The 27,928-nt window shown below is 41.9% G+C and overlaps 1 protein-coding gene across 1 annotated transcript in view; it reads right to left on the bottom strand.

Annotated features, from left to right (window-relative positions):
* The window catches only part of LOC128760195 (metabotropic glutamate receptor 4-like), a 205,206-nt gene that overhangs the window by 19,611 nt on the left and 157,667 nt on the right, over positions 1 to 27,928 (bottom strand). Inside the window, exons 7-9 of the mRNA XM_053867297.1 lie at positions 23,371 to 23,571; positions 7,205 to 7,341; positions 2,227 to 3,162 (exon numbers count right to left, since the gene is read on the bottom strand). Of these exons, the coding sequence (XP_053723272.1) occupies positions 2,227 to 3,162; positions 7,205 to 7,341; positions 23,371 to 23,571 (1,274 nt within the window). The remainder of the gene's footprint in view (positions 1 to 2,226; positions 3,163 to 7,204; positions 7,342 to 23,370; positions 23,572 to 27,928) is intronic.

A 27,928-nucleotide genomic window follows, 5' to 3' on the forward strand; every position in this document is an offset into this window, starting at 1 on the left:
TGTCATCTCCACTGGTTCCACCCTGTCTGCACTCTCCTGTTCAACCTTGATCCCTGTCCACTCTAACTACTGCAACTCGTCCTCCCTGCTTCTTCACTTCTCCTTCCTCTCATTCATACACACAGTCTGTCTTGATCGACTGATTCTTGTCTTTATAGCTCTACCTCAACATCATCAGCAAACAACACAATTGATAATAAACAGTATATTATAAACGTGGGAAGAGAACAGTTATTTGTTACAGTTGGCCACATTAATATAATTTTATACATTTAAATTGTGACACACAAATAAAGATATTGCACTGAAATATACTGGTGTTTTTGAATCAATTACTTTTGGATTTTAGAGGATTAAAAAAGTAGAACATTCCTGTGCCACCACTTAATATTCTGTGCAACACTGGCTAATGGACCACCTCATCCCAAAAGCTCTAAAATCTTCTCTGCAATTGTGTAATTCTCTTTCATCTTCAGGGTTGGGGGAAGTATGATTAAACAAAGGCTCACTAATGTTCACTGCTGCTGTTGACTGAGAGCGTTCCCATAAACATCATCACTTCCTTCTTTGTGTGCGCTAACAAAGGAACACGGTGATGAGTGTGTAACTCAAGGTTATTTTTCAGTGAAGCAAAGCAGATTGTGTCGAACACAATGTTGCTTGATGTCAACATGTGAAGGCTCTTGTGTTATTGCACATTAAAAACCAGTGGGAGTTTGGAATATGAGAATGCTAATATGCAGAATCACAGCAGTGTGGAATAATGTGGTGCTAACGCAACATGAAGCATCGTAGCGCTGGTCACACTCTGCAATATTAATGTGATTCACTGAACTGCACTCGTATGCAAATCCACTGCAATGCTGTTTAAAAGAGTTTGAGTCGAATGTTTTCCACAAAGGTAACTTTCACAGCCAGTTTTGCCGCGCGGTATTTGATGCATTGTTTCTTTTCATGCCCAAGCGGGAGGGGGTGAGGATTAATTTGTTGAGTCTGTCAGACCCGCGCTGGCACCGCTGATAGTGTCCATGCCAGACAGAGGCTTTTCTCTCGCCGCTGTCCTCTCGTAAAACCACTGAGCTGCTTTTGTTACGCTGCCAAAAGCCTTTTTTTTAACTGGATCTACACATTTCCTCTGTGTCATTGTTGTAGCCCTTTGGCTTTGTACCCGGACTGTCTCTTCTGGATGTGAGGTCCAAGCTCAGCCCAGCTTCCCATGTCCCTCTTGACCTACACAAACCCGGCCGCTCCGTCCAACCAATGCGATCCAGAACTAAGATTCATGAGGTCGGGCACATTGATTTGACACAGGAACATGAGCTCAAGCTTGTGTTTATGTAAACAGCTCTTCTTTCTTCCATGCACTTTGACACTGGGCCGCTACATGTATGTGACTCACCGACCCCGCGAGTCGTTGGAGAAGAAACTTGTGAAATAAAATCCCGACTAAGTAAATTGGTCATCCAAACTATAACAGAGTGATTTCTCAGCATATATTGAACAGTTCAGAGTCATGTGACAGGGACAACATGGGATGATGAAGTGGGATACAAACTAGGGCAGCAGCAATCAATTATTGAAGTGTTCAAGTATTCGATCGCTTGTTCCGATGGCTGCTGAACACTATTATAGCTAGAGCACAAGATTGTACATTACAAGTGACACAGTCAGATATTTAGGTCATTAAGAGGATTTAAACTGTTCATTTTAAGTTGGTTCATTGAAGGTGTCACACGCACCTACAGTTTGCTTTGCTAATGTTAGCATCAGTTAGCAAGTTACCATATGAAACAAGAGTGAGTCATTCCTTTGTCTATTACATTTTCAGTCACTTAGAATCCAAAGTGAATTAGACTAAATATTTCAACTAAAATTCGGGAGCTGTCATGTCACATCTGAACATTACTGTGGCAGCAAATCGCGAGTGAAATTTTGTTTAAATTTCAACCTTTAATTTTCACGTTGACAACACAGGCTTCACATTGAATCAATTGGCTTTCTCTCCGTCTTCCCACAACTCCTACCAAATTCTGCCAACCATGGAAAATGCCGTATGTTGGTTGGGGAAAGGGCATGCCAAGGGATGGCGCTTCTTTAAATCTACATGTAGTAATGTGTCCCTTGGTTTGCAGAGGCCCTCAAACCAACATGCACTTAAGTCACAGTGACTTCGACGTCACTGTCAGAAATGAGGAGATGTATTTTAGTGAAGACAGCTATACTTACCTTGTCCGTAGACTGTGAGGTTCCAAAGAAGATCGGGATGAAGGCAAGCCAAATGATGCAGGTGGTATACATGGTAAACCCGATAGGTTTGGCCTCGTTGAAGGTCTCGGGCACCCCTCTGGTTTTAATGGCGTAGACCGTACATGTGACCATGAGCAACATGCTGTAGCCCAGCAGACATATCAGAGAAAGGTCAGAGATGTCACACTTGAGAACACCGCGAGCCATCACAGGGTTTGATGATCTCTGGTCTTCGTAGTCTATAATGGCCTTCGACGGATCCACCCCGAACCAGATGCAGACGCCAAGCAGCTGCACGGAGGCCAGAGTGAAAGTGATGATGAGCTGCGAGGCGGGAGAGATGAACCGGGGCGCACTCACAGACATGGTGCCCTGCTCAAAGATGCGGTAAATGCGATTGGTTTTGGTGAGCAGGGCAGCGTAACTGATGCTCATGCCAAGGCCCAGGAAGATTCTTCGCAGGGAACAAATCCCCACATCAGGCGTGGAGATCATCAGGAACGTGGTGGCATAGCAGAGGAATATTCCAGTCAGCAGCACGTAGCTTAGCTCTCGTCCGGATGCTTTAACAATCGGGGTGTCGTTGTACCGGATGAAAGTGACCACGACAAATAGTGTCGCCATGATACCAACCACGGCGATGAGCACGGGGATGACGGCCCACGGGGAGCTCCACTCCAGCTTCACTATGGGGATCGGAACGCAGCCGGTGTGATTCACGTTGGGTCGCAAATCAAAGTGGCACATTTTACAAGTGAAGGTGTCGGCCTGGTACTGATACCCATCACATCTCTCGCAGTGCCAGCAGCAGGGGATTCCCTTCACCGTCTTCCTTCGCTCGCCAGGCTGACATGGCTGGCTGCAGTTGGAGGATGGGATCTGTCTGACTCCACCAGGCCACTGCATCGTGCGCACCTGTGAGGGAGGCAGAGCGGATATGAGGAGACGCAGCGGGAGAAGTGAGATGGAGGGGCAGAGACGTGTTGAGAGTCCTGACCCTGTGAGTGCTGGCACAGAGGGCCAGTGGTGCTTTATTGATCTGAGAGGGCTTCAGACTCCTGCTGCTCAAGGACAATCTGGAGGTGATGACCTCCTGCGTGGTTGTCTGAAGCTGAGCTAACGCACCAATTTCTGCGCTGCTTGTTATTTTTCATTGATACGTGTGGTAAAAGAGGTCAAACAGGGGTCAACAGAAGTATTCCCACAGGAGCACAGACAAGTGTCGAGTGGGTGATCAGAAAAATAGCTGATTGGGAGACATTGGTTGGCTTCTGTTCTATATGATATATGGCTCCAGAGCTTTGCCTTGGCAGTTGAAAGTAATCGAAAGATCTTTTTCTGTTTTATTGCTCCCACAGTTTCACACGACAGCTTCTCAGAATAGATGTATTTCTTCACACCAACAAGAGAGATCACTAAGCGTTACTTTCTCTGTTCTCACCTTTAGTGTATATCGCTTTCTTTTCTACATTTTTGTGGCAAACAATCGAACCAGAGCTTGAGAGTTGTGTGCTACTTTCCCCCTCTTCCCGCTCACCTAGTGCTCCAACACATGCTGAACTTTCCTCTGATCTTTGCTCTCAGTGCTCTTCCTTTATTTCCCACCAGTAGTCCTCCCTCGAGCTTCGTTTCTTACTTCCTGAAGCAGCTGATCACCTTTTTTTCTTTTCTTTTTTTTTCATGAGATCTTAACCTTGTCCCCATGGAATGAATGAGTGAAGGCATCATGCTGAAAACTGTCATCAGCTTTATTCAATGGAGCTTTATAAAACCTAAGCCGTTGGACTTGTTTAATTAAGCAGTCAAAAGCAGAATGTTCCATGCAGCAGGTCGGTTCCTTGCTTTCAACACGTCGCGTGTTTAAAGAGAAGAAGCAAAGGCAGCTTTTTCCTCAAGCTGCCTCATGTTGTCAGTCTTTGCTCTCCTTTTGCTTGCCCACAGCCTCTTCTTCATTTTTATAAAACAGCTTGTCTGGTACCTTCATGTAATTTGGAGCCTTTACTTCATCACTCTCCCACACAGTGTTGTTTTTAGACGTCAGCGAAGATGATATTAAAGATCCTCGAGCTCTCCTTTCTTTCTTTTCATCACACATTGTCCTCTTAATCATTTAAAGTGCCCCGTGGATATTTACACCTTTGAAGATGACACCGAGCGTTACCGAATGGTTCTGGGAGCAGTGAATAAGTTAACATGCTGCTGCTGCACAAAACTACTTTTAGGCTTTTTCGTGCTCATGTTATGTGGGAGGAAGAGGTGTGAATATTCATTCAAATGAGCAAATGAAAGAGAAATGGAGACACTTTGGTGGAAAAATACTAATACCGGTATTTCAATTGTGATACATAAATATACATGATATCTTAAAATGAGATTTTCCCCATGTACGATATAGTAGGGGACAACGACTCTCAACATGTTTCCATGTGTATTTTTGTTTTTGGACATCTTAAATGATTTCATTCATTTATTCAATGTATATTTTTTTCCATTTACTTGCCTGTTGTGATTTGATTGTATTCATTTGCAAATTTGCGAAATGCATGACTGCAAACGTGACAATAAAATGTCAGATCTGCTTAGTATTTTTAACCATTTCCATAATTCTTTATGTATTTAAACATTAACATATAAATCTTCCTACAAGTATTTCACGGCGAGGAGTTTGTGAATGTCATTATTGGTGAAACAATTCATATATGCATATTAGTCTTACTTCATCTTACAAATAGCAAATGACGCTTACTTCAGTCTTGTCCGTACCTCCGTTAGGTAATATTTTCACATTAAACAATTCATTTTAAAGTTGAAGTTAAAGGTTTTTTTCCCCTTGTCCATTTCCTGACATATTAGGGCCATAAAAAAAAGAAAATACCATAAAAATAAATGAATAAATAAACGATCCAAGACTCCTTATAGAAAGATTACTCCTGACTACTGATAATTATGACCCACAGTCCAATGAAAGCCATAATGATGTGGTTACATGCACATTTCTAAATTCTGACTTCCCATAAATGTCACTGTTCTCCCTGTTGAGTCAGGAAACTTTTGCTACTTTGCTGCACACGAGTAGCATTCATGGGGGAAGACTTCATCTAAGCCTGCTTTACATTTGGGTTGAATGACAATGAAATACTTTAGCTCACATTTACCACATCATTCAAGTCTATCAATCTACATTGTATTGAGGCTTGCTGTCTGTTATGCATGTCTCATGCAAACACATGACAAGAGAAGCACTTGAGATGTTGCAGCATACATATATATATATATATATATATATATATATATATATATATATATATATATATATATATATATATATATATATATATATATATAGTCAGTAGTAACCTTTCTATATTCTCCTTGGATCGTTCATTTATTCATTTATTTGCCAGCCCGCGTGTGAGCGTTTTATCGTCTCACTTTTCTTTCTTTTTATGAGTTTGAGTGATCTCCTCCACGTAGCGCTTTTAGTTGATTGGACCTTGTGAGTTAAATTCTGAGCATTTTTGTGTTCTCCCTATTTAGAAGGCTGGATATTAATTCGCCTCTCTTTTGTTGCAGATTTTTCTAGTACTAGTTTCCATTTCCATGTCCATTTTTGAAATTGTCACGTGAATTAAAGTTGCAATATTTCAGAATACCACTTGGATGAGATGGTTAATTCCTGTTGTGGAGTGCTGCATCCTAATACGAAGAACATAGTAACTTCTTCTAATTTCTAAATGTATTTATATTATTTATTGGACCCAGTACGCCTTGGTATGCATAGCTTGCTTACATACAACGTTATTTATAAGTGCTAAAACTTGAACACCTTAACACCCCTTATTGTAATAATTTACGAGCCACAGAAAATGACTCGCGCGGCCGGATTTGGCCCATGGACCTTATGTCTGACTGAAGTACTCTAAGGACTCGGGGATTACAACTGCATTGACTTGTGCATTTGATATATTGGTTCATATTATGCTATGAATCAGCAGATGAGTACTTGCTCTAAGTGTCTCCTCTACTTTGACAGGAAAACAATTTGGACTAATGGAATCCCAGATGTCTCCATGTCTCTCTAAGTCACTTTGACTTGAGTTACTGGAGCGATAGTGTGGATGACTTATGATGTAGCTCCGACTCTAAATACTAATTTCCTTCCCTCATATACCCGCAACAGACACAGGAACTGTCTCGATGCTTGTGACTGCTTAAGTCAATGTAGCGACAGTAATAAATAAGTTTGTTTTAATTTGTGAGCTGTAGATTCAATTCTCTGACAACGAATGACGTTTGTGGTTTTAAGATGATACAGTTAAGAGTGTCTGCGTTCATCATTATCGTTACAAACCAAATTTGAGATGTGAAAATATTCATTAGATTTTATTTAAGGGGACAATGGTGCAAATGATAAAGAAGCTAATGAGTGCATATTTATCACGGACTGCATTCCAAATTCAACTTGGTAGGAGTGTATATTACTGTCACCTATTGTATTTACTTCTGTCTCTTTCGGCTTCTCCTTTCAGGGGTGGCCACAGCGGATCATCCTCCTCCATCTCACCCTGTCCTCTGCTTCCTCTTCTCTCAAACCTACAAACCTCATGTCCTCCTTCACCACCTCCATAAATCTCCTCTTTGGCCTTCCTCTCCACCTTCTGCCTGGCACTTCCAACCTCAACATCTTCCTACCAATGTACTGACTGTCTCTCTGTACAAACCATCTCAATCTAGCCTCTCTGGCTTTGTCTCCTAAACACCTGACATGTGCTGTTCCTCTGATCTACTGCTTCCTGATCCTGGTCATCCAGGTCACTCCTAGACACCTGCTGTATTTAACCATGTATGAATGTTTTTTCATTTTTTCCGGAAATGAAACGTTAAAATGTCACGACAAAAACTGAGGATGATGGATTGATTTCTGATGTTTTAAGATAGAAAGAGAGGGAATACATACAGTCAAGTGAAGTTGATCAGTCCAGTGGCCAATGATTTTGTATTCAGCTGTTCTGTTCCGGATCTGGTACTGGTAGATTTCGTATCGCCCGGGAGCATCTCCGTTCTCGTTAAAGAGCACAGGGTTTCCAGCAATGCCTACAACAGGAAGAAATATTGCAGTTAGACTTCAGTCTGGTGGCTTTCCCAGATACTTGGGTCCACCACGAGGTACATACTGTGTAGACTGACTACTACTCACACACACACCATCAGAAAATGTATCTGTTTTTTGGAGTGCGTGAGGTAATCCAGCCATGCCAGATGATTCTGAGTTGGAGTGAAACCGTTTTTAATTTCTCAACATTATACCATTCAGCATGAACAAAAAAACAACACATAAAACAGAGTAAAATGAGAAGCAGTTTCACGCAGCGGGTCGTATTATTCAGAGCCTGCTGGGTGTCAGGTGAGAAGATAAGGAAAACTCCAGGTTTTTGTTATCTCGACACAGTGCTTTACAATGACTGCTTTTGTTGTGACAAATCCAGCCCTCTGTTTTTTTGATGACATTTACTTGAACTCTTCATTTGTAGATCGGAGCGCAACATCAATTTGTAGCTTAGAGGTAGTGCGATGTTGAAGCACCAAGTTCACAGAGAACCAAGCTCTTCTGGTAGCAATAGATTTTCTATGTACAAAGGGATTGTGAAACTGCACAACCTTTTCTTTATTGACGGAGCTGTTGCCAGCAGTCAAAACTTTTGATCTATCAGTCAATTTTCACTCTCCTATCATGAGTTAGAAGGTCACAGATAAAAGCTGATCCATATTTTTTTGAATTTTCAATCACTGGAAATACAGAGAATATTTTCACCAAAACTATTGCATCTGTGTTTCTTCAGTGTGATGTCTCTCTCTCTCTAAAAATATCGAATTATTTGAAGCATTTATAATAACTTCATTGCAATCATTCATCATTGCGAGTCTTTAACATGGATGTTTTGGTTATGACATCATCTTGTACAATATGGCGGACTGAAAAATGTGCCCTGCGGAATACACTTTATATGATTAATTGGACTGATTCATTTTTGTTTGTCTGTGATGTATTTAATATTTCATTTCAATTGTCAATGGACAAATTAGTCATTAAAAGAGCATTACCATAAACCAGCAGAATGTAATTCAAATCTATTAATGCTCTTGAGTCTTATAACTCCAATAAGCAATAAGCGTGGTATATGTGTCCTGACCAATCAGGCGACTGTATTTCTAAAGAGACGTAGGAGGGTACGTTCAGCTTCTGCATCCTGTTGAAAGCAGCACTCTGTTGTCTTCAAGGACATTCACACTGCTGGCTGCTTCTGGGAATGGCATAACTGGTTTACGCCCATTGACCTGCTTATCGAAGACAGATGGAACAGCCGTTCAACACTGGTGGTTGGTGTCCTGTATTCGGCCCCTGATCCAGGCCAGCAGGTACTGTAAGTACTGTGGAAAGTGGCCGTCAACTAGACCAGGGGTTCTTAACCTTTTTGATCTCGGGGCTCAACTTTTCCACAGCAAATAATGAATCAGTTCTGAACTGATTCATTATTCCTGATTTCATTTGTGTTCAATAACCAATTACATGTCAACAAACCAAAACCTTGTGAAATGACATGAAACCATGTGATCATCACAAATATATTTATTTGTCATCAAAATGTCATATGCAAATCATATTCATGACATTTTCTCAAGAAAAAAAAAATCAAATTCCAAACTGTTGACAAAACTGTACGTCATGAATTTTTTTTATCAAATAAATATACTCAAACAATGTCTAAATATCGTAAAATAAGAATAATTTCTATCAAAATACAAACTATAGATATAAGATACAAGTGTAAATGAAAGTACCGCCATCACTCTCTTTATCATTTTTCTTTTCAAGAACCTCAACATATTTGTTAACTATCACAAATTTGCAGCAGGTCAATTCAGTTACACACTACTGCCACCATATGTGTATTAAAACTGAGCATCTCTTGGCCCTCACGGTAAAACCAAATACTGTTTGCAGCCCTCTCGGAGGCACTCGCAGCCCAACCATGGTTAAGAATCGCTGATCTAGACAAAGCTACTGGAGGATGCTATGAACCTAGTGACATCTTTGTTGTGTTTCAGTAGGGCCATGAAGGTTTGATCATCAGCTCCTCCCTTTTCAGTCCACAGTTGGCCACTAGCGAATAACTTTGGTGACACAATAAAGTCAGGCAAGCCACGACCAATTACGACTGAAGCTAACAAACTATGTACTCCAGCTAAACGGAGTTACAGTGACTAAAAAGTAGTCTGTGTGAATGTGCCTTTACTGCTAGTTTAGTTGACACTTCTCACGTCTCTGGCACCAAAGCATTTTGAATTGAAAAACACCTTCAAAACTGTGGTGCGAGGAATGTGATGTGACGGAGCAAAGATCATCGCTGGTGCTAAGTTGCTAGCTGTTGCCTATTGTTGCTCCTCATATTGTCTGTGCACCAGAATACAGATTGATTCGTAGCTTTTCCTCATGAGTATATCACCTCAGGTGAGGCAGAATGAGTCATATCGGGTACATCACCTTTAACTGCTGCTGTCTCCGGTACTGTTTTCCAGAAATGAAAAAAACAGATTTCGCCTTCTACTATGTCTGAATGGTTTGAACCATGACAAAACATTTTGATTTTGTATCCAGTTGGAAGATTAGATGTTAAAAATGTGGACATGTCTGCGATATTCTATGATAAAACTTTTTAACCCAGTTATTTTCATATGGAAGCACAGCTGCGCCACACTGGCGGTTCAACCATCCGTTTAATCATGGAGGTATATCGGCAGATCCTCCTGAGGGGGAAAGCAAGACAACCTCACACCTAATTGCTTTTCCCATCTACTTCTTCAGAACCATACACCTTAAAAAAAAAAAAAAAAGCCGTAATGAAAGCCTCATTGTAAGGCCGATGCTTCTTAACAGCACAGGTTCATTATAAAGTCTCCCAAAACACAATCCCTTTTCGGAACAAAAGACTAAACGTGGCCAATTGCAGCTGATGGATTTCTGCTGATGAGTATTTTTTTCTATCCTGCTCGCTCTTTGTTTCAACGTCTGGGGGAATGCGGCGCCCTAATCCGCATCTTGATGACTCAGACTTGGTGGATTAACGCTTAAGAAAGTCCTTTGCGAGTGACAATGCCGCCCACATCACAAGAGAATTCAGGCACAGGCGTTTATGAATCTGGATCGTCTTCACACATTTGCTGTACTGAATAGTGTCCGTCTTTGTGGATATTTCACTTCTGTTGTCACTGTTACACTGATGTTTGTAAGATACGTTGCTGATGTTTCAAATACTTGCCTCTTCCACAGTCTCATGGCTGCCGGCTGGTTTTTTAGTGAAAAAGTGATTGTCTTCGTCTTTCCCGTCTGCTGCTTGCAGATCTTTCCCAATATGAAGTTAAATCTGTTAGATTTATTGATGCTACTGTCAGTTTAGCAAAAGGGTGAACCAGACCTTTATTTTATGCACTCCTCATATTTCACAAAAAATAACCCGCCTTACCAAAACAACACCACCTTTTATATCTAAATATTATAAAGAAAAACTTCCTGGAACTGCTGTTGTCACAGCTGCACAGTGGCTGTTCAGTTATGTCTTGGTACAGTTGCCCATCCTGTCAGTTCTGCTCGCTCTCACTGCTCTTCGTCAGTGGCCGCCACCGCTTAACCCTCAATAGTGGGATTAGAAGCGCTGCAAACATTGTTGGAGACAACAGGTACTGACTCTGTGTAGAAGTATGAGTCGGTGATTTGCCGTTTACCTTTAGTGCATTATATGGGAACAGTACAATGATATGTCACGATACACGTTTCGTTTTTTCATCCGTTAACTGCAGAAGCTGTGTGCTGAACTGCAAATGGCCCTTGAGCCAGACTTTAGGTATAGCTGCCCTAATTCAGGATGGCATGCGATACTGCAACCTTGAGGATCGATACAAATCTGATACTATCTACTTGCCCCTAAAAAAGTTGTTAATAATGTTAGCTGCTTCATACTAAAAACATCACCTGCACTGAATCTGTGCACTGCTGCTTTGGTTTCACTAAAACACACTGTAAAGCTTTTCATAAATTGCATAAATAAATGGCAAAATATTAAAAATAACTAAACAATGCAGAAAGACTAAGCATGCAAGCAGCTTGTTGTAGAATCCAAAAGACATTACAGCATGTCTTTCATGGATCCTGGACGATGGTAATTACCATCCCTAGACCTTATATTAGTTAGTGAATAGAGAAGGACAGGTTGACTGACACTGTCATAGTAGTCACACTTCATTTTAAAATCTACTTTCAAGAGATGATCACCTTCTTAGAAATTCTGTGCCAATTGACATTTAAATCCAAGTATTATACCTAGGAGTTCTTGCATGTTTTAAGGTAACAACCTCAGTAGATTTTTTGACGTATCACTGGGTTTAAATTATCACCTGCAGTATGCGCTTAAATCGCGCCTCCATCTTAACTCACACTTCATCTGCTTGAACATGCGACGTACCTACGAGCGGCAGAAACCCCAATCAATATGCAACTATTCATCTTCAACCCTGTGTAAATGTCGCTTGTTTATGTGTACCTCCTTCTGCTGTCCGTTGTTTATACACCCTTGCCAGGAAATACATTACAGGTGAATGTGTGAAAACAACTGTAATTCAGGTCCTTCAAAGGTGTCGGATGTGATGAAAGGCAAATATAACCAGCAGGAAATCACACATCAAAAACAGGAACAATTTTCCTCACATTGTGAAAGTTATGTCTCTTTTGGGCTCATTTTATTTTTCACAAATAGTAGAAATATAGACAGTTTCAAACCAGCCGTCTTTCTTGTATCATGTGTGCAGCTAATCTGGGGTGGTCTGGAACTGCAATCGAGCACCTGCGGCCTGACACACAGCTAGTCGCACTAAATATTCAGGTATGTCTGAGAATTCTGTCTTTGCCCAGTACATATGATGACTCTGACACGTTGAGTCTGACACCCTTTGCGTTTGACGTGTATTTGATACGTCAAACACACTTACCCTGCAGTGGGTGAATGTCAGACTCTCAGCAGGGAATTTAAAAGTGAGACAGCGCGCTTTGTGTGTGCAGGAGTGTGTTAGCACATGCTCTCCTGCTGAGGTAATAGCAGCGTCTGTTAATACTGAGAGACAGGTTGAAGCCTTTCATCTGAGCTGTAAATGTCTTGATCAGATAGATTTTGGTACCTGGCAAAATCAACTGTCCTTTGTGTTGTGCTGTTGTTGCTCTGAAATGCACTGCTATATACGTCAGAGCTGAGAGTTGGTTTTCAAATGTTCCCATTTGATAATTGTTAGTGCTGCTTCCTCACAACAGAACAATGGCCAACCATCCTCACTCCCATGGTGTAGTATGTTGACATTGAAAGAGGACTTTCACGTCCCACGTCTCACATACTGACGACAAAGACAGCTGTCTGTGTTGCATGTAGATGCATACGCATAGGTGTTTCGATGTACCAGAGGAACCTTTTCCTTTCCGTGAGGTGTTCCTGGCAGGGGTGTGGATTGTGCGGGGGTCTTCACAGAATCATAGTGGGTGTCAGTTGGTATAATACCTTACGTTGCTCTCCTCCTTAGTGAAGGTACCAACAAAAACGTAATGACATGTTATTAAACACAGAATGAATGGAGCAGCATCCCATTGTTTACCTACCCCAACCTCTCATCCTGCGTCAACATTCAACGTCAGAATAGAACACTAAGGGCAACTTCCTCAACGTCAATATGGTACACCCTGGTAGTGAGGATAGGTTGCTTAGAATGGTGATATTAGGGTCTGGTCAGACCCTCACTCTATATTCCCTTGAAAAAGTCGACCCTCCCTTGTTGACCCTGTGACGGGAATGAATGGACAATATTTTCTGTCGTCCCCCCGATGGGTTGAACAAGACTGAGAAAAATACTGTGCTCTCTTAACTTGCTGTATTAAAGACACACGTGGCCCTCTCCCTGGATCTACAGTACACTATTACACATTCACCTGTCTACACTGTAAAAATGCGTTGAACAAGTAAGCTGTCGAGAAGTGATGCTCTAAAATAAAGAGCACATTTAGGACTTCATCACTCACTGCTTGTGCTCGCTTTTTGTTTGCTTTGATTTGGACAGAGCTTACTTGTTAGGGTGTGTAATAACAAACGTCTGTTCTGTGTACATCTGACATGAGAGTTCAGGACTCAATCGCTTTGATCTAGAACACTGTTTTTGTTACATCTTATATGTCTCACCTTTCTGCAGTATATGTCTTTCAGTAAATATACTTTTATATAAAGTACACTACAAGTGATCCTTCATAGTCCTTTAACTTGGTGGCAGGGGAGACACAGACCGACCGATATAGGAAAGGAAAGAATGTGTCAATGGTCTTTTGGCTTCTCTCTACAAGCATTTGATTGATCTGCACCTCTTGAAAATGCCAACCGTCCAACCCAGGATTTCTTTCTCATCTTAGAGGATCTCTGCTGTGCTTGTTGAGGGTATTGCACATTGAATGGGTTTCGTGTTTGATCCTATATCGTTTGTGCACTTTATTAAAGTGGAAGACGCAGTTAGGTGAGTCACAAGTCTCCAAGTGACAAGGACACATGGTGGTGCATCACACTTCTCCCCTGACGACGTCAATGCTGTTCAAAAAAGACAGCTTCCGCTCCCAAGAGTTCTGCTAGGAACCGTCACCTGTTCTCCATGTCATGTTTCAGCAGGTGTCCTTGCGTTTGAGTTCTCATTAGGAGTCGATCAAGTGGCACCTTCTCCGGCGTTATGGTCCAAGTTGGAGATGCAGATGAGGAATTAGTCCCGTCATGTGGCACAAACTGCCTGTCTAAACAGCCTGCTCACCGGCGGGGGGTCGTAATGAGGTCCGCAGAGGCTCCTGCCACTACTGCACGCTGCCGTGCACTAATGTGATAAGTTGCCCCGAGGTCGCACACGTGTGCACCGATGACTGCTCGTTTGTTCACTGTGTGTACACAGAGCGCCGGGGTTAATGGAGCGCTTGTAATCGCATGCAATCTTTAATGATCGCTGAGTGACCTCAAACTCCCCACCTCTGTGAGGACCGCTCACACCCACTCAAGTGTGATCATCAAAAGGTGCCATTGGCGGTCGGACTCGCGGCAGGAGTGCCGCAGTGAGTGACAGCAGAACATGGCCATTAACTCCCATATTTGGTGGAATGAAGCAGACCTGGCTGCCACTCTGTGTCGGCCTGGCGTGAAAGTTGTGTTGTCTGGGGTCGACTGTCTGAGATTCACTGACTGCTGAGGATGTGGTTGTGGAGGAGCGAAACCCGTAATGGAGCTGAATTATAATGGATTGTCAATCAACGGTAATAACATGAACCAACAGTGGTGAACAGCGAGCTTCATTTATATGGAGTGCTCTGAATTTTCAGTGAGGGTTGTCATTATTCCCTCACCTCTGCACTGCATGAAAAGCAACAGGGGCCAGGGCTAGTTTTTACAGCATGACATCACTGCCACTTACCAACATACTTAGGAGTGATATAACGGTTCATGTACTCAAAGTGGACCGTGTCGGTAAAGGGCCTTCAGCCTTTCATGCGGACCGATCCGAGTATGTGAGGAACTTAAGTGCTTCAATATGCATGTGGAAACAGACCACAAGCACAATGAATCTGCAAGCAACAACTACAGCAGGAAGACCCCTTGTGATGTATCGAGACTTTGATGTGTGCAGTTAGCGATCCGAAATGTTGTCATTTGATGCCTTCTCTACCATCTTACCTAGTGATCAATTCAGCAACTGAATCGCTCTCTTCATTTTCTAGATTTAAGTGGCTATGAAACACAACCATTTAAACTGTCCTCACACTGTAGGAATCTTTTTAGTTCACAACCATTCTCTTTGCAGAGTATGTGTCCAGTAGAGCAGAAGAGTGACGTCACTACCGTGTAGCAGGAGCACTGCTTATGTTCTCTGCATTTTAGTTTTTTTTTATTTTTTTTGTTTTTTTCAATTTTCATTAAGAGTCTTTGTAGGAGCCAAAGTGTAGTTGCTGCGTTATTAGTGATTTGTTTGTGGTTTAGTGCTTTATACGTATAAGGGTTTTAATTTGAAGGCCACTATTGTCTTTTGGAGTGGACAGCGAATGAGCAAGGTTCTTTTGTAGGTGATTGTATGTTGGTATATGGAGGACGGCATGATCATACAGGTTTTTGAGCGTAAACTTCTGGAATTCTTGATGTTCCTAAGCACATAAGAGTTTGCGACTTTCAATAAAGAAAAGGATTTCACGTTCCATGGCACAAGCTTCAGTTTGGTTTTTCTTATTTGATTCCTCTGGGAAAATATTTGAACAGCTGTGCTGTTGGTCGCAAAGAACGAAGAATGAAACACTCAGGACAAAGGAGTCAGAAACGAAACATCATCCACAACAAGAACCAGGTAGCAAGCAATTGGAGTCTGCTAATACAGTCTTATTTCAAAGAAACCTGCTTAAGCTGCACTTTGGAGGAAAAGACAGACATTTTGATTGTTCATTATAAATTATTATCATTCATAAAGATTTTTGTTTTTGCTCAAATTAAAATGTCCAGCAGCAGTGTTCTCCTCCAACTTGCAGCAGAGTTCTCTTGCTAGCTATGTCTTCATTCTAGTTTTGAGATACAACCTTTTTCATTTTCCCACTTGGCTTCACAAAGCGGAGTCTGTCGTTCAACCTCAAATCCAACAAGAACATCATTAATGGGAATGACTTTTGTACAACAAGGTCAAGGTGAATGGATCGTACCTCAACTACAAGGTGTAAAACTTTCTACAGTGGAAACAAACACAATGCGCAGCACAAGTCCAATGTAATCTTTTCCGAAAATTCCGAAAAAAAAAGTGTAGATGTAAGTCACAGATTTGGCTTGAACAGGATCTTAGTGTTCCCTCAGCTCCTCACACAGATAAGGACAGCTTTGTCAGCTGGAGACGGTGGATTCATGCATTTAATACCTCCAGTCTGTAGCTTCAGGGCAAGCTGCTGACAGGTGAAAGAGATGAAAGTACATCTGCCGACCTCCGCACAAGACGTGACACAGGGAGAACCAATCAGATATTTGGCTATCTGGCAGCTTGGATGCAAAGAGGCAATAAGCTGCTCTAAAATCATATTCAATGTAAATGTATTGCTTGGCATGCTATGAGAGCTTTGATGCTTTGTCTTGACACTTCATACTTTTGGCATTCACACGACTTGGCTCATGTTCTCTGGAGAAGGAAATGAGAACGATCATGGAAGCAGAAGAACAAATGTACGTATGAAGCCCTTGCCACAATCTTTGGAGGATGTTTGTGTAGCGCAATAGATGTATAGCCGTATTGTATAGTATAACAGATTTTATTTACACTAATTTAAATATTGACCGCCTTTCCTTGGTTTCACCGTGGGCAGGTTGCAAGTACTGCACAGGGCACATATAGGCAGACTTGATCACCCTTGTACTGAGAAAGAAAGTGGAATGCCCAGAGGAAACCCATTCAAGCACACCGAGAATTCCACTCTGGAAGACCATGAGCATGTGTGAAGAGTTAGCGCAATGACGCACATGGTTGGAGGCTACCCAGCAAGGACTCATACTAGACCCGCTCCTTAGGTGTAACATATTGATGGTTGTGATTTAAATGCCTAAGTAATACCTACTTTCGATCATATTTGTCAAAGGGAGGGCCTCACAACAAACAGGTTCCTCTCTAGATTCAAACTTGAGACCACACAAGGCTTGAGATGGACCTGGGTTCTTTATTGGTGGCACCTGGATGCTGTGCCCTGCACTTTGTTTTCCTCCAAAGGACCTCGTACGAGGTTGATTGCGAGTGTCTATAAGTGTACTGAAATGTGGGTCTGCAATTGCACCATTTGCCTAAAGAGGAGAAATGCTTGAGGCCAAGGAACGTATGGGACCATTTCAGAATGGGCATATCAAAGGACGCATCAAAGGACACGTACCCTTCACACCACATTTTGAGCACTTGAAATTGAAATATAAGGTTTCAAGACAGCATTTAACACTACACAGGTCTTTACAGCATTTTACATAGGGTTTTTTATGATGTTTATTTGAATTCTACTGTCTTTACAACACCACAACCAGCCATGTTGGCGTGTTTCCCCAACCCACACATGTCCTATGGTAGACAAATGATCGTTATGGCAGTCTGTGACTAGTCGACTACGGAAATCGATGACATCACAGTGAGTCGACTCATGAACCCAATGGCGACTAATTTAATCCTCATCTATAGTCGACCACGTTGATAAGTCAATGCAGCCATAATGAAATTAACATCCCTGGATATTGATGGGTTTGTCATAGCACTGGAAAATAAAGTAAGGCACTTTTGACCCTTAACCTCCAAAAGTATTATCACCAGAGAGACATGGATCCCAGCAGGTAACTAACTAGCTGTTAGATGAGTCTGATTTTCAATAACTACAAGCTAAGTCCCCGCATTACTCAGCCCAGCAAGACACATGACACATTTCCGCAAAGCCATGATGATTTGCGATCCTCTCCTCTGATTCACAGCCTGCTGCTGCTGCCGAGCTGACGACAACTGTAGTTGCTCCTTCTATTTTAATCCCGTCCCATGTACGACTCCCAGCTGACTTTGAGCTTGTATCTTGAATTTTGCATGCTGGATGACTCATTAGGCAACAGCACACAATACAAAATACAAACTTGTGGCTTCAAATATGACAATATATGTGCATTTCTAACCTAATGTGATTCAGTGTGCAGCTGAGTCACCACCACGCCCATCTCTGAATCACCTCTAAAACATGTCCATTTCAGGCTTTTTGTGTTTTAACCATTGTATGTTTTTGGTTGTGCCACCTTCAGAAATACTGTTCTCATCATTCATTCTCAGATCCAGACCTGATCCCAGAAACATGACTTAGTCGTGAAAAATATGCCTGCATGTCAGCAAGGAATCTTTTCTCCCGCACGGCAAGGAAGCACAGAATGAAATGTCCGTGAGCTCACAGTGTCCTAAGGGAAAATAACAGAGTGGCTATTGTGTTTTACATTGAAGATCGGGCACCAAATACCTTCTTTTGATGACAGGAGTCATGAGAATCAGATGGGAAATCAGGTGTTGCCCATTGAAGTAAGAACTCTTAAGGCATATTGAATTCCTCGGTGTACACAAGAAAGTGGAAAGCTCTGTCAGTCACCGCTCATCGATGAGCTGGAAGTGTTTTTCGAAGTGAACAGGAAGCAGACGGATATTTGAAAGTGGTGAAACAACCTGGGCCCAGCAAAGACCGTTTTCAGATTACTTCTCATCTCTCCTAAAAGGTTATCTGTCATCTCCAGACCACTCTGTCCCCTGTGAGGAACCTGACGGTCCCCTGAGATATCACTGAGAAATGTTTCTTATGCCTGGAGTGCAGCCACCTTACACTGAGACTCTAGGGTTGGCTCACACTGAGCTTATTTCTTTCTGTATATGAGTCAGATAGCTACAGGAAACTTCTGTAGGGCTGTAGAGCAATGCCAAATAACAAAAATGCAATTACCTAATAAGTCACCTGCTAAAAAAACAAAACAGATCCTTGCGCCATCTTGTGACGTAAACGCAAAACATGTTTTTCTGTTCACATCACCTTTTTCTCAAAATAATCTAGTTGCTCACTCAACGTCTCATACATGCACACTCAACCTCTGCTGCTCACTCATGGTGTCATGCACGCTCGCCTGAACCACTGCAGCACGCTCAGTATCATATGCTCGTGTTCAACTTTGGTCAGCTTGCAATTTAAGATTCACTCACTCAACCACACGTATGTACAAAGCTGCCACAAAGCAGCTTGAAGTCCTCTGCTCTCCGTGGCTGAACTTCTCCACCAATCACAATGGTGGGTCTTGCCGAAAATTGTAAGTCAATAAAAATGGCGCATAACAATCACAACAACGCACAGGAGCCACAGACAAGTTTTCTTAATGTAGGGATTTGTTATGTAACACATTAAATGAATCGGTCGTCGATATAATGCAAATTTTCCCCCGTTGATGAACTGCAAGTCAGCAAAAAAGCTACCCTCTGCTGACAAGTGACAAAGTCAAATTTACAATTCAAGGAGTCAGATTTGCTATTTGGTGGCAGTTTATTTATTGGCTGACTTTGTCGCCGCTTTTCACATATGATACAGAGCGAGTGCTTTTGAGCGCTCGTGTATGACACTTTGAGAGAGCAGCAGAGAGGTTGAGTGCACGCGTATGCGACGAGCAACAGGACTATTTTGAGAGCAAAAAAGGTGATGTGAGTGCAGTAAAATATGTTTTGAGTGTACAATAACCTAGACACATTCGTACAAATTGGCAGCAAAGATGTAGCTCCACAGATTTTTCAGGAGGAAGAGCAGGTAAACAAAAGACTTGTTCAAACTACACCATTCTGGAAGCAATTGATCCTGAGTGCAGACAATGTGGTATTCTGGTAACAATGATTGGATATGGTCGTGACTCCCGCCATATCCTCATCTCAACCCTTCCTTTTGGATACCAAGAAATATTCAATTAAAATACTAATAGATCCGCAAGCAATGGTGGGATGGCGGGATTCTTTGACAACATAGTAAAAAAGGTCCACTTTTAGATGCTGATATGGTTTAGGATAATCTGTATGGTTTATAAAAACAATACAAAAACAATACAAAAGAAATTATTACAAAAATAAGTGAATGATCTCTTCAAAAGTCAGATTTTTGACATCTTATCTGAGGGGGGAGCTGAGGACAGAGGCTGGTAACCGATACTGGTGTGGCTCTGCAGAAGGAGAAATGTGATTTCATTTCAGCTGATGTCCAGTAAAACTGCGGGCAAACAAGTGAGATGAGAGCGAACGATCGATGCTCGCTGCCCTCTTCTCAAGAAAATCTCTAAACGGCTCATACCATCCCACGGACAGAGGCAAATGTCAGAGTTTGTGTTTAGAGGGAAACAATGAAATTGTGCATCATGGTTGCTTTTCATGTTTTTCAAGGAAGCAGACCGTTATGATCAACCCAGATGATTGTGCAGTTTGGAGGAGTAGAGTGACTAACCGGTCACAATCTCCCTTCTTCCCTCCCATGAACGTTGCTTCTAAACGCTTCCGCACACTGCATAACTCCACAAACTCGTCCACGCAAGCATTGCTGCTGTTCCATTCAGGTCAGGGTTTTTAGAGACCTCACCATCACCTTTGCTAATGTCAGCTGGCAGAGTTACCTGACCATGCCGGTACACGGTGCATAAACACAGGAACCTTGACCAGACCAAGGCTCTGGTCAAGGTTCTTTTCATCGCAGGGCCTCACTTGTGCACATATTGATGTGACTTGTGCCCTCAAGGAGAAGCTCCTCTTACACCACTGCTGCACTTGTCTCTTCACTGGTGTCTAGTGTGTCTGGTCCAAACATGAATCCTGACCTGTGTTGTGGATGTGACAAAACTTTAACAGCTACCAACCCCGTAATAGTTTGCTTCTGAAATGAGTGTAGCTCATACATTTTTGCTGTCCTGACTTCCTAGTTGAGGAAGCTGTAGATTTGACTTCTTAGAAAGGCAAAATGAAAGTATTCATGTTGGCATGTCATCAAATCTATCTTTAGAAAGATAGTTCAGTTAAGCTTGAGTAACTTAACACTAGAATGACTGAGGAGGGATCATTTAATTCAGAATTTAGTTAATTATTGTTATGCCAAGCTGTAAAGATAACATTTCTTTGGATTGCCATGAAAATGAGGAGGAAAAGTGGGTTTTCAAAAATACTAAAATGATCTGCCCACTACAAACATCTTGTCTCTCAAAAAGCAAAACAAATTCAACTAGAAAAGACTTCAGACTTCCACCAAACCACTCATTTAAAACCACGCTGTGATTTATTATTATTATTATTATTATTATTATTATTATTATTATTATTATTATTATTATTATTATTATTATTATTATTATTATTATTATCGTGATATTCATTCAGTATTTTCAATACCATTTAAAAAGAATATTTTTTAAACCCTCTTTATTTAGCATTTCTGTTGCAAACGTTACTCATAGCATTGAGTGCAATCGGACAAATGAAAAGCACATCTCAAAAGGCACTATTTCATTAAAAAGTGCTCAGATGATGATTTGTATTTTACTCATAGTTGCATGTCACTTTATTATTTCATAAATCCACTCACAAAGTGCTTCTTTACGAACTGTGATTTGCTTGTTGAAGATATTTCGCAGCCCACGAAGGGCTCCTGCAGCCCACTCATGGCCTCGAGGTGTGTGGTTTGTAGAGTCTTGACAGTTTAGTCTGCAGGTCCCACAGCTCATATAAGAATACTCTGTGATATGCGCAGCCTGTTTTGACCTGTCAAATTTATTTAACATTTTTGACTGAACCTATAGAGCTTGTGTAGTGGTAAATCACAACTCAAAATTTAACTGAGAAAATCCCACCAACAACCAGACTTCTCTTGCTGGTGTGCATTTTTGCTTAAACTAACAGATCTTTCTGTGTAAAACCCCTGTGAGTCATATTCATCCATATTTTATCAGCATTTGATCTCTCTTGATGATAGAGCATGTCTGTAGCGTTGCTTAAGTTTAAAAAAATCTTCTATCCTGCTCTGCTATGAACTCGACAAATGCAACACGTTGATATCAGAATGTTTCGAAGAGCCGGAGTTCAAATGAATAACTCATCTGTATGAAGGAAGCAAACTGAAGCCTGTGTGAGAGAATTAGAATTGCCTCAAATTGCTCCCTTCAACACAAACATTGAGTATATAATGACACTCTCCACCTCCGCTCTCTGTGGGTGAAGGAAGTCAATAATTAATATGGCAGTCACTGACATGGAACTGACTGATAGGTATATGCTGCGGCACCCTGGAGGAAATGGTTCTGTATAATAGAAGACATTAAAAATTGTGTTAAAAATTAATTTAATTAAGCAGCTTTAAGTTGGACACTTCCATGACTGCATGCACTCCTGTGTATGAAGTGCAATAGTGACTGCCGGTTAAATCAACCTGAGAAAGTAGCATGTTTTTCGTACATTTGGTGAAGGCTTTCGACCATGTTCCTCAAGGGTTGAAGTGCTAAATGAGTCTCAGGCGCTGGTTTCATAAACACCATCTGGCACCAGAATGACCAGTGTCTGCTCTGCTTCTCACAGTCTCACTTCTAAGGTGTCGCATCCCAGAGTGTCACAGAATTTAGCCCTCTATGCTGATGACGATACTTTCAATTTCAACATGTCTTCTGTGGCATTTCCTGACGCCGCCCCGACGACGGGTTAAGATGGGCTGATGCGTCTGATGGTTCTGCGTTGAAATATAACTTTATTTCTTGGTTTATACACCCTACAGTACCTCATGAGATCAAGAGACTGGCTGATACGGTACAGAGTTACATCTGGAGGTAAGGCAACAATGAGAGTTTCTGGTCGTATGTGCATCTTCATCCTAACCGCAATCTTTTGAAAGGCCTCAAAATGCTGTGGGTGGGGAAACATTTAACTCATCTCATGAAACTCGAAAAAGCCAGGCATCTGCGGCGACAATGGACACATAAGTCCACTTCCCCATTGCCAGCATGTGATGCCTTCTGGGTGAGAATGTGCTGACTTTGCTGGTAGTATGTGACAGCCGTTTCTGATATAGATTTGACTCGGTACTTGGACGGGGACAATGTTTACTCCCGTTGGCTCCAAAATCAAATTTTAGGATCAATTCAGGATGACATCATTTCAGGATGGAAATGTTAGATTTGGAGTTCCTGCTCAAGATGGAGTAGTATAGACATGTTTATGAGTGAGCAGACAGTTGGATTGGGTTTGGATTTAGATGAGATTAGATACTGAATATTTAATCCTGTTATCACTTATCACTCACCAAGCTTTGACTAGAGTCAATAAGAACTAGATATTAGATTAGTAGTCTGTGCTGCCCCCTACTCCCGACCTTAGGGGTAGAGGTAGGGAGAAAATGCAGTCATCCAGGTGACATAAATGCTTCATCCTGTCTTTAAAACTCCTAAAGGCTGAGCTTGTTTTGTCCATTGTCAACAGCCATATGTGTCCACTCACCTGCAAAGTTCAGACGTCGAATATGCTTCAGCAGATGAGTGCCATTGATCGGATCCATCTTGTTGCAGAGGCCCACCTTCCCCGGGCAGAGCTCTCGATGCATGTTGTGAAGTGCGTGAGCCATTGCGTACACCGCATCGATAACAAACTGCACTTTTCCTTCCTGCTCGTAGTTGGAGTCCTTTCCTATCCGCTCCTGATCTGCAAGACACAGACATGTCATAAGAGTGACTTAGCAAGAATGCACGACAGCGATGGATGAAACGACTCTGACCTCTATAGCTTTAAATGATGAAAAAACTGTGACTCAGGTGACTAACATGAGCCCTCCTGTCTGTAATTGAATGCTTTCTCCTGTATGTTGCTCGCACCTGAACGTCTTATTTCCCTGATCACATTCTACACGCAGCCCAGATGGATACTTAGCACTCCCTGTGCATTCTCCATTAAATGTTTTCAACTCTCTTCAGTGTCATTCCCATTCTGGTAAGCCAGTCTGTAAAAAGCATTTAGACGGAGGCGGCGGTTTTGGCCTAAAAACAGACGCAGTGGAAAACAAATCACTCCCCGATGAGCCCGACTCTTTGGGCTCTAAGCGGGATTCTGCCTCCTGCAATTAGCCTGAAGGTAAATATCTGGATGGCTTCAGAGGCGGCGATCAATTCCAATGCCGGGAGTGAGAGGTACTCTCCTCTGGGAGAGCTCATCTGTTAAAATTTAAAACTCTATCTTGTCTGCTCAGAAGGACCTCAGACATCAGACTGAGTGGTTTTGTAAACGTTTAATCTTGGACTGATGGTGGCACTTTTGTATTCACCTGAGAAGAAGAGTGGAATGATCTGAAAACTTTCTGGATAATTAAACTATATTTCCGCTTCCATGCGAAAGCATGGATATGACACGTCTGGAGCAACAAGGTCACAACGTCAGCGACACGTTTCAGGTAGCATCCAGCATCCAATTTTATTTTTTGTGGTTTTGATGTACTTCCACAGTAGATAAAGGGCTAAAATTTTGTTTCTTTGATCCGCCATGTTGACTTTCAACTCACCCGAAGCAGACTTACCAACTAGTGATGTGACTTGAGGGATGGGTAGTTACTGCAGTTGCCACCACTCAGGTGCAAGCCTAGAGTTTCATGCGAGCTACTGTCGAGCGGGCAGACTTCCACCACTGTTGTTTTTTAGCTCAGTAGAAATTGCCCTTGTACATTTATTTTAGCGATTCACCTTGAAAACCTCAAAAGGTTTGTGAATCCAGATGGCAATCTGGAATTGAGTCACCGTCCTCTATCTGCACTGTATGAAACAACATCTGTTTTTCAAACAGACTCATATATATTTAAATATATGTACTATCTCCAAATGCCTCCAGAATAGTGGTTGATAATTCAACCAGCAAAAACAACATTAACATAACAAACCTGACCCAAGTGTCCTCTTTTCAAGTCATCCCTGCGGTGTCACAGGTACTTTCAACAAACTCAAATAACTTTTCCAATCGTTGCTACAAGAAGTTCTGAAAGAGACACGCACCATTTCTGCACTGAAAAAGGTCAAATTTAATTCTTCCGATATTTTCCACGTTCATCACCATCATGATACCAACTAACCGCAGCTGACAGTTGAGCGACACTCTGGTTGTGAGCCCTTCACCTTGTACATGAAGACACACCATTATTCACACGCCAGTGGAGTTAACGGCACTAATAAACCGTTTATCTAGTCCAAACCAAATTCCCATTCCCATGAACGCAACATTCAGAGGTCCTGACTGGCGAATTGATTTGTGTATTGGAGGAATTAGAGAAGCAGAAAACGGAGACGGCCACAGGACAGGCCTAATCCATGGGCTGAGTCCGTTTCCCTCTGATAGGACTTTATTAATCCTCGCTCTGTCACCTCCATAGCTGTTTTGTTATTGTTAATTGCTCTGACGAGATGGGCCCAGCACGACGTGCAACACTCCGTCCCGCTCACCGACCTGTCAACATGTCTGCCTGCCGTGTCGGAGGGAGACTTAAACATTCAGGTGTGTTCTTGCAGATTAGCTGCAAAACCTAATGAGCTCATGATGGAGCTGCATGCATTAATAAATCTATTAGAATTCATGTTGGCCGAAAGTTGCACCACAGCAGACTGAGCTGGCCTTTAGCGTCACCGCACATTTCCAGATACAGCAGTAGAGCTGAATATCACCAACGCCTTCCGGAAATTACTGCCTTCCCTCACTCCGACACTTGACTTTTGCAAGAACACTCTTAATTGTTTTTTTGGTGGGGGGGGGGGAGTCGTGGGGTTCGGAGGAATTGTGGTTTCCCCCCTGTGCAAAACGAGTGAGAGCGTATCAGCTACAGGATAAGATGTAATAGGCTACATTCACAGCTCCATTTATTAAGATGGCTAAGCTGGGACTCATAAATGTTTTCTTAAAATATATTAAGAATGTTCAAACATACATCTTCAGTTACTAAACTGACTCTACTATTAGTAATAATAATAATAATATTAATAATAATAACTTTGTGACATTGTCTGGAATACCAGTTCATATTTATTCTTCAGTTGGTTCAAATATTTTTATAATAATTACTCATCTTATTTTAGTTTTTATTGTAATTCACTTTTTGGCATGGCACAAATATTTATTTATTTATTTTAAACTTTTTTTTTCTTTCAGAGAAACAGCATTGTAGAAGTCCTTGTATGATAAAAGAGCATTTTAAATGACCCATTTTGTATTTATCTTGTGACGTTGCTTGATGCACTTCATATATTTCATTAGATTGTATCGTTGTGGTATGGTGACATTATGTATCCCATATGATGTGTTGTATAAACTCATATCCTGCAGCCTCATATCTTCATATCTAAGTATATCACATATTGGACAGCAATATTGCCCTCTGGCCTCGGTCCCCTTTTCAATAGATATTAAAAATAATTTCTGAATTACAGTGGGGAGTGTTATTCTTCTTCTAGCTTTCTGTGGGAGTCCACCACTAGTTCTCATTGAGTCTGTCTGATTTTACTTCAGGAAATCCAAAACAAAAAGAAAAAAAAAGTGAATTCACATGAATGCTGTTATCAGCCCGTCACCGGGCAACTTCAGGATCTACACTTATTTATCATGCAATATCTCTCCCTCCACTATAAGGTGCAAGCATTTTTCATTAGCCACTTCACTTTGGCGGAGTTTAGACCCCACAATCAATGCAGGTCTCCGTCTGTTGGCCATCTTTCATTTTCACAGTCTGCCTTCCTTCCAGCGGTGCTTCAGTGTCTTTCATTATCTGCTGTGCCGCTGAAAGCCTGGATTATTGTTGGGGGTTACGGCCGGGTAATTAAGGGCCGTCGGGCCCCGGTTGGACTGGGATTGTCACAGTTTGGCCAACATATTTGTCCTGCAGGGAACCCCGCTAGCCACCGTGGGTGCGACAGTGATATTTTTCTCACAGTCTGGCAGCCCACCCACTCTAAATCTGCATTGTTCGCTTCATAAGACACTTTTGCTTTTCTCCAGCTGCGTCCTCATTGGCATGTTGGCACAGCTACATATTTTATTACTGGCAGACTCGTTCATACAAATCCATTCAGATTAGGCAAAGCAGCTGCAATGCGTGGGGGTCTGTCCCTCTGAGGCCTCACACGAGACCGTCGTGACAGTGTGTGGGCTCAGACCTCTGAACTTTTCCGACTTGTGACTGGCCGAAAGCCATCGAATCCTTCTCTGCCAACACCAGATTATCATTCAGAGGTGTTATTGGATTCACCCCGAATGAAGATAGATACAAAATACTTTTCAGGTTTCAATTTCATTTCAGGATTTATTAGAGGACACTGTTTTGTGCATTCACATCTGAGAGTAGCATTTTCATTCTCCAGTTAATAAAGGAACCAATGTGCACCTTCATTCTTCTCATGCGTATGAGGCATGGTCGTTTCCTAATCTTAAACTATTCTGACATGACAGTGAGGAGGAGCACCCAGATGCGGAAGCAGTCTCTCAGACAAAGTTCACAGTCTTTAATCACAAATAATCCACACGAGTAAATCCAGAACATAGTCCACAACACAAACAAAAACCAACAAAGTCCAAAATCCAAAACATAGTCGATCCGGCTGAAACTAAATGAAGAAAGTCTGGAACACAAGCAGGGGGCGGGAAACGGAGCTCTCACAGGTGAAACAAAATGACAACAACAAAGCCACATAGGAGAACTGAAAGAGCTGACCACGTCAGAAGCAGTCCAGTGGCAGTTCAGAGATAGGTAACTGAGCGATCGGGAATGAGGTGTGGCTGAGGTCAGAGACGTTATAATCTGGAGGCTTCCTTTGGGACTAGATGCTCAAAAAGAAGAGAGAGCCCAACACCCAATCAACTGACAGCCTCCAGCCATGCATACCAACCTCTGTCAAGCGGGAACCAAACACAACTGAACCAAAAAGGAAGTAGCAGAACAAAATAAAAAAGAAACAAATATTCTTCCAATAAAGTATACTGTACCATTGGGGAACCCACAAAGCCGTCGAGCCCAACAATTTCAGGATCAAAACAT

This window comes from Synchiropus splendidus, chromosome 6, assembly GCF_027744825.2.
Source record: "Synchiropus splendidus isolate RoL2022-P1 chromosome 6, RoL_Sspl_1.0, whole genome shotgun sequence".
In the NCBI taxonomy this organism is placed as follows: Eukaryota; Metazoa; Chordata; class Actinopteri; order Syngnathiformes; family Callionymidae; genus Synchiropus; species Synchiropus splendidus.